Raw genomic sequence first — 7,951 nt, forward strand, 5'->3', positions numbered from 1 at the left:
GTACGAAAGAATGGAAATCAAGTGGTCTTAATTCCATACTCTGGAGATCTTGTGGGACTTCAGGCAACTCATTTCGCTGCTCTGTGGCTCAAGTACCTCAGCTATAAAACAAGTTTAATAATGTCCTCATATTATTAATCTCACACAAGGTTAATAATATACCTCACAGGGCTTTAGGAGGCTTTACTCTTTCATGTTTGTACTAAAATCTTTAGCATCTGGAAGAAAAGAGGAGTATAAATGCTAAGAGTTTTTTTAGATGAGCAAAAGCATGAAGGGGGCAGGGACAGACAGATGGAAGGCCTGTGTGCTGTAATCCATACTGAGGAACACTGTAACTGCTTTCTGCATGTTTCATTCCTCAGTCAGGCCAGCGCTTGCTATAAATTTTATGAACAAAGTTGTCATATAGTTATACTTCCTCTGGGGCTTTACGTTTTGAGTGTCCTTCCCTTACCTCCTGTCACAGAAAGGCATCTCATGTGGGTGCTGGCACAGCCTTTTATATATTGCCTTGCAGTCCTGCTCCCTGAGCAGCAGGCTGAGCATTTTCCACCCCCCACTCCCCACTGGGGAGCTGAAAAATGGTCATGCTTAATGCAAGGCATGCTGCTAATCCCCAGTCCCCACTACCAACTTCTGAGGCAAGTCTAATCATATTTTTTCTAGACTCTTTCATGAGCTCAGATACCCCTAATATCACAAGCATGATTTATCTTGCTTTGCACATTGCTCTGGATCTGTCTCTCCCAGGATTTCAGAGCCCAATTTTCAGAAAAGGCTCTGGTGCCTTACCACACCTGGATGTGTACAACTCACAACGGCTTGCAGAAGAAAGGAGAAGGTTTAGTCCAGCTGCAAACCCAATCATGAAGTCAGAACAGAAAACAGAATAGACCAAAATCAGGCAGCAAAAATTAATAAGCATGTTTGAAAACAGCTATTTTCTTTCTGTTTTCACAAGAACGGTTGGGCTTTGATGCAGTTCAAGCCTCCAGCTGGTATGTTTTTCTTCTGCAGTTGAGTTGGTGCTACTGCTGATAAAAATGTATCTCCTCCAGCAGGAGAGAACTCCAAGCTTTAGCTATGGCACAAACTCAGATGACAAGAATGTACAAAGCTGTGCAGCGACAGAGAGAGGGAAGCTGAGTTAGGAGCTCTGGGTGCAACATTTCACTTGTCCCTGCCATGTACTGCAGGTAGTGCATGCTTCTGAAACTAGGACAACACTGTTCCATCACCATGCTGCTGATAGTGAGTCACAACACGAAGAAGCTAAGGTTCCTGAGGGACCATAGAAAAAGAAATGGAAGAAAAAGGAGCTTCTGTAAGAATGCAGGAGTGTAACAGCCATCCTTCTCCTGACATCTACAGTGTATAGAATGGGAGGCGTAATGGAGTCAAACCTATAAGTCTGCTGTAAAATGAGTTCTACTCTATAATCCTCATGGTCTGTGTCTGCCATTGACAAGCAGGAGCAGATGGAGGGAAAGAACTGTTCATGGCTGTGATATATCAACACATAGATGAACAGCAGTGGATGTGCCACAGGAGGTGGCCTCTCTATACCCAACAAACAGAGCAAAAAGATTTTCTGTGAAACACCTTCTCTCTGCTGAAATCTGCAACACCAGGGGGTGGGGAGTAGAGGACCCAGTGGACCTCCTTCCACTTATGTGGTCACTGGTTGGTCACAGCTTTCTTTTCTCCACAGTGGACTCTGCTCACCTCCCTGCCTCTTCTCTGCATTGTAGTCCTGATGCTGCAAAAGTGCTTTGCTTGGGTGTGTGGGCACATAGACTGAGGGTTGTGGTGGCCGAGCTGTGTATTTCTCGGCCACCAAAACAAACATTCCTGTGTTTCTCTGTTCTTTGCCTATTACTGACTTTTTGCTCTATGTTAAATGTGTTGGAATAACGTAAGCAGAGAAACAGCAGTTGCCATCTCAGCTTCTTCTCCTTTTCTGTCTAGGTTGTGACAAACAGGGACACACAGGAGACCTTGCTGTGCATAGCATATGTTTTTGAGGTGTCAACTAGTGACCACGGTGCCCAGCATCACATCTACCGGCTGGTGAAGGACTAGAGACTCTCTGCCCTGAGTCGTCCATGGGATGCATGTCAAAGAAAAAAGTCCGTGCTTGAACAACCCCTGCCCCCTCATACCAAACTGAAAAATAAACTGCAGATATTGTGTATTTTCAGAAAAGCACCTCTGAGCTGTTTTGTGATTGACAGGGTCAAATAAGTTTGTATCTCCAGGTTTGCGCAAATAAGGACAAGAATTGGAGTCAAAGAAACAGGCAAATAACTGCTTAAGGGTTTCACCACAAACAGCATCCTCTGGAACGTATTTCCCACAGAGCACACACAGGGTGTGATCATACACATAAAAGGAGTGGTATGTACCTGAGCATACAGGTAGGGCAATGGCAGCAGCTTCCATAAGTTTGACCGCATATGAACAGGTTGAAAATGTTCATGCTACATCTGGTCTGAGTGTGTGCAATCTTATACATTCATTTGTAGGTCAACCCATGCACAGACATGCTTACCATACATTTATATAGATGTCAGTTAGACATGTGTGGGCACATGCATGTGTATAGAGATTGCACATATAACCTACATATCTGCCTGTCTAGCTGTCCACCTAAGCAGGTGTGCAGTCACAGGTTCCTTCAGCCTTCTTCCTGTTAGAGGCTGGATACTGTTTCCCTCTCTTCCATGCATGATAGTGAGAGACCAACCTTTCTTTTGCCTTTTAAATGAAGTTATGCTTAGAAAATTGGGTGTGTTAAATCATGTTGTCTTGCCCAGCAGATTTCCTCCATGTATCAGGTCTGCTGACTTGACTGACTAAAATAATTCTTGCTGCTTTTGCTTCTGTTCTCCATGCACAGTTAGCACTGCTCAGGGAGCTAGACTCTGCTCTTTTCTTGTGCACCAGCAAAATAATTGTTTACTGAGATCAAATTGTTCCACCTGTTAGTTGCAGACAATGAGGTGCACAAGTATTGCAAAGAATGCCATTTGGCCAGCAGATTGCAGGAAAAGGATGAGAGAGAATAATGAAAAGAGGCTAGCTTTTCATGTTTCCAAGGCAATCGAACACAGTCTCTCTGCTTTACTTGTAAACTGAGGTTGTTTACTCAAGTCAAGACAAGAGTCACTGAGGCAATAATCTTGGTCCCCACAATGCTGGTAATGTGGGGGAAGATCCAGACATTCATGTTACTCTGAGGGAAGAGGTGGGTTGCATGATGCTTTGGCAGCCACTGAACAGGCAATTTATTGGGTGGCCAGGCACAGTCCCATGGCACAGATTTGGATATATGGCGTTACATCTCCTCTCTCCACAATGCATCACAACACCTTAGGAAAGACCTCTCACACTTATTTCAGACGTTTCCATCCTTGCATTTTTGGGATAGAGAAAAGTACTCATGGGTACCTGAGAAACCTGAGATACGATCAGAAATCAAGGGTTTGTTAGAATGCCAGAAGGTAAGGGCTTCAGCCACACACAGAGGAAATCTGACTTCTTTCAAGAACTCATAAGCTTGTTGATACTCCCTTCTACAGCTTTCAGTCTGCTGGTTAAAGGGCTCTGTGGATTCCATGAAGATACTGTACAACTCTTCCCACAGCATATGTAGCAGCCTGCAGACTTACATATCTCCTCCAGCTTCCTAACCATCTTCCTGTCCTTTAAAATGTTTTGTTTCTGTATTTGAAGTTGTAAGTTGTACTCAGTTACAAGGTACTCCAGGATTCTTCTCACAGATTGATGATTTTGTTTCCTGCACAACCCCTTTCAAAGTTTAAATCTTCCACTCCTAGAGAATGTTCTTCCCATGTTTTATGGACTCAGATTAATCCTTTGAGTACTTGAAGGTCTAACTCTCCACTGGGCTTTTTCACAAGTATTGTTGAATATTCCCCATCCTCTCATTGAAATTCATGAAAAATGCGCAGCCAGCCACCTTCCAGTGTACCATCAGCGTCACTTCTACTTGGTATATTAGATTGGGAGTGGGGGGAAGGGGGGAGGGAGGGAGGGAGGAAAGGAAGGAAGACTCCCTTACTGGAACACAGTCTTTTTAAAACATAGTCTGGTATTGTACTCAATTATCTCCTCCAAAATCTTCATTAAGCTCAGAGAAAGCACCAGCATCCTTCCCATCAACTCTCAGCTCTTTCACTTCCCAGGAGTTCTCAGGCTCCTCAGGAGTTCTCAGGCTCCTCAGCTTTTCCCCACAAGATGCTTTGGGCAATCTACTGCTTTAGATGCTTGTTTCAACGACCTAATTTTTCACTAGCTCTTCTTGATTGTGTTCATGAGCTTCCTTGAGTGCTTCACTAGCTGTGCTTTCTCTTATCCACCTTTAAACAAGTTCTGGTAAACACTGAACTTAGCTATATAATGGTAGCTTCAACTGCTCCATGCAATACTTCTGAGGAGGAATCTGCTGATGCCTTGGAATCATCATGGTTTTATTTTGAAGCTGGCATTGAGAGCAATTGTTCTTTGCTAGCTCCTAAGTGTAGAGAAACATGCAGTGTTTCCTCAATGACTTAAATCTTTAGCATTCCTCTGGCTCATTGCTGGCTGACAGTATGGAGTTTCTTTCTCTGAACTGTTTTCCAAAGCCTGTGTAAAACTTATTCAAGCCTATACTGCTGCCTCTAGGTTTGTGATATTTAGTTTATTGACCTTAGGATTCCATACAATCTTTTCTGACTCTGTGCTGCAGCTGGGTGGGTTGGTTCCTCACAAGGTATTAATATTTGAGAAACAGTAAAGAATGAACTATTAAAATTTAACTTATAAATCGAGTTAGACAAGTTTATTACAGTAAAATTTGATATGGGACCCCCTAAAAATTTTTGTCTGAAGCATGAGTTCACATTGGTGTGGCTGTCAGCAGTTAGATGAAAAGCAAACAACTAAAAAGACCTTTAACAAAGATGACAGATGACTGTGTTAACAGAGGGGAAGGTGTGTACTGAAAAAGATTAGTATAGACCCGTTCTCTTTTAACATCATCACTGGTCTGGAGGAGGGAGAAAGCAGCAGGGTAAATTAATCTGCAGATAGCACTAAAGGAGATTTTTTGCAAGCTGAGTATGTATAGAGAACTTGAGCGACTTGAACACCATTGAAACACTAGGCTTGAACTTGGAGAATAAATACTAAGAATTATTTGAAATACAATTTAAAATGTCCTTAAAAGAACAAAAGAAAGATGGCAAATGAAAGGTAAATTATCAGAAAGATAACCAGTGCCTCAGAGGTACATTGTCAGAACATGATCCAAAATTGGACAGTATGTTGGACCTAATTGTCAAAGGACAGATGCACAAATACCAAACTTCAGTGAGAGAGATGAATGTGAGAGTCAGATGAAAGTCTTACGGTGCTACCCACTGAATGAAATGGAGGCACACACTGGAGGATGAAGATTTCACTACCTGTGGAAGAGGTGATGCCAGGCCCTACAAAGTGTGCTTTATTTGGCCTAGGATGTGAGGAATCCTGAGGATTTCCATTTCAACAGAGATTTCAAACAGAAGACCAGAATATAGGCTACTTGCAAAGCCCTACTGAATGTACTTCATACAATTTTAGAACAGAATAGAATAAAATAGAATAGTTCCAGTTGGAAGGGACCTACAGCCATCATCTAGTCCAACTGCCTGACCACATCAGAGCTGACCAAAAGATAAAGCATATTATTAAGGGCATTGTCCAAATGCCTCAAACACTGACAGGCATGGGGCATTGACCACCTCTCTAGGAAGCCTGTTCCAGTGTTTGGCCACCCTGTGGCAGGTGCACCTGCCCTGATAACAGACCAGGGGAGTTAGGACTGCTGCATCCTTACTTTTCATGCCCTTAGTTTCACGCCTTTACATATACACCTTGGGCAAGGAGTAGAAGTTGAGGCCCTCAGGCAATCAGAATTGACCACAGGTCAGATTTGACTGGGGTATAAATGGAGCCCCGCTGGAGGGCACATGGAGTCGATCCTCCTCGGAGCAGCGGGTCTGCAGTCGGGTACTCTCCCCTTGGGTTGGGATGCCGCCCAAGGAAAATCCTCGAGGTTGAGAGCCCTCATCTCACAGGTGAGTGATTGTGCGCAGGTTGGATCCTCATTTTTAAGGCCAGTTGTGCAGTGTTAATTGCTTTGTACATTATCCTGAACCTGTAGTTTACTAATGTTGTTGGAGTGTAGAACTATTTTGGTAAGCCTCGTTTCTAGTTAGTTTTCTGCTGAACAATTTTTGTTCAAATAAATTTTATTTTGTTTATCACCTGCCTAATTTGATTTTGTGAGCCTCCGTGACATTAAATTGGCATAGTCGGCAGGAAAATGTCACTAGGGGAATTATTACGGAGGCACAGATGTAGCCCTTCTCCCCCAGGTACACACTGGGCAAAGGAGAAGTGGTTTGACCCAGCAGTGGTTGCAGAGAAAGTAGAACAATGCCACGGAAATAATTGAGATGGTAAAGGTAAAGGGACCATGTGTGCCATCCTGGGTGCCTGTTTAATTCAAGCACAAGATTATTATAACTACCCTGGAGTACTAGAAAAGAGCCTGTTTAACTCAAGCACAAGTTTATTATAACTACCCCAGAGTACTAGAAAAGAGCAGTTTAAAGAAGTAGTTAGAAATCGATTGTTCAAAAGGAGAACTGAAAAGAGAAAGAGAGCGGATGGGTCTATTAGAATAAAAAATTGAGATCATGCTAGCACTAGCAAAAAAGCCCCCCAGTATTGTCCAAATGTGAAAGTTAATTGCGGGCACAGCTCCCGAGGATTGGGATGGGGACATTTGGGGAGACCCTGATGAGAACAGTTCTGAGGAAATGGAGGAATTAGAGGTAAAGGACATGCGACCCCTTACTAAAACGGAGAGGCACACGGGCCCGCGGGGTGGGAACCCCCGAGCCAGCGTTCGCACCACGCCCTGGACGGGACCTGAGCTGGCCGAATTGCAAGCTAGGTTTTCGCGCAGACTGGGAGAAACGGACGCTGAGTATTTGTGGCGTGTCTCTTTAACGGGGGGGGGGGGGGGGGGGGAATATCGGATACTGTGAGTGACGATGAGGACAGGGGACTTTAGGGCCCCGGCCTGTTTCTGAGTGATGGGCTGGCAGGCGACCAGTCGATCGCGTCTGGAGTGGCTTATCGGGCTGGGGCTGTGGACCCCAAAGAGCGAGGGGAGCCTGTTGCTGTCCGGGTGAAAGGATTGTCGGAGTCAGCGGAGGCGTCCAGACGGCTGCTGGCGTTCAGCAGCCTATGAGAGAGGGCAGCACGGGGGAACTACCGATGGCCGCGGCGGTGGACCCCAGCCACTTTAGACCCCTCATTAGAGGGCTACCGGACGCTTTAAAAACACGTTCAGTCTCTCAGAGGAAGGATCCAGAGGGCCGTAGAACACAGTCGGCAAAACCCTCCGAACCCGCCCGCGTACGTGCCGGCTCGGGCGCAGAGGTGACACAACACGGTCACTCCGAGGGGCGCCAGCCGGGCCGGACTGCGGCGGGCGGTGGCGCTGACGGGAACAGGAGGGTCCGGGAAGCCAGCCGGGACCCCCGGCCCCGGCCGGCCTCCCCGCGGGGAGCCTGCACCTTGCCGGGACAGACCGGATCGAGCCCACGGCCCGGGAAGGAACGGCCTTCGCCGAAAGGCGTTACCGCCGGGAGCACCCCGGGCGGCGCCGCACGGGCGGTCCACCCACCGCATCCGGACACCGGCGGAATTGCTAGAGGGGAAAGCCGAAGACCGGAGGGAAACGCCGGCAACCGCCCTCCCCCACAATAGCGCAGGCACAGTTAACCCTTTCGTATCCCTGCCAGGGGAACGGAGTGAGTTAAAAAACCAGAAGCCCGGGTTTGGGCTTCGTGCCCCCCGCTCGCACGGTGAATTCCTGACGATGGTC

The 7,951-nt window shown here is 46.2% G+C and overlaps 1 protein-coding gene across 5 annotated transcripts in view; it reads left to right on the plus strand.

The window, feature by feature from the left end:
• The window catches only part of TEAD4 (TEA domain transcription factor 4), a 59,681-nt gene extending 57,470 nt beyond the window's left edge, over positions 1-2,211 (plus strand). For all 5 annotated transcript variants that reach the window (XM_075509662.1, XM_075509679.1, XM_075509670.1 and 2 more), the window contains one exon: positions 1,972-2,211. In XM_075509662.1, the coding sequence (XP_075365777.1) occupies positions 1,972-2,085 (114 nt within the window). In that variant the 3' untranslated portion in view covers positions 2,086-2,211. The remainder of the gene's footprint in view (positions 1-1,971) is intronic.
• The last annotated feature ends 5,740 nt before the right edge of the window (positions 2,212-7,951 follow it).

This window comes from Mycteria americana, chromosome 1 (assembly GCF_035582795.1).
Source record: "Mycteria americana isolate JAX WOST 10 ecotype Jacksonville Zoo and Gardens chromosome 1, USCA_MyAme_1.0, whole genome shotgun sequence".
NCBI lineage: Eukaryota > Metazoa > Chordata > Aves > Ciconiiformes > Ciconiidae > Mycteria > Mycteria americana.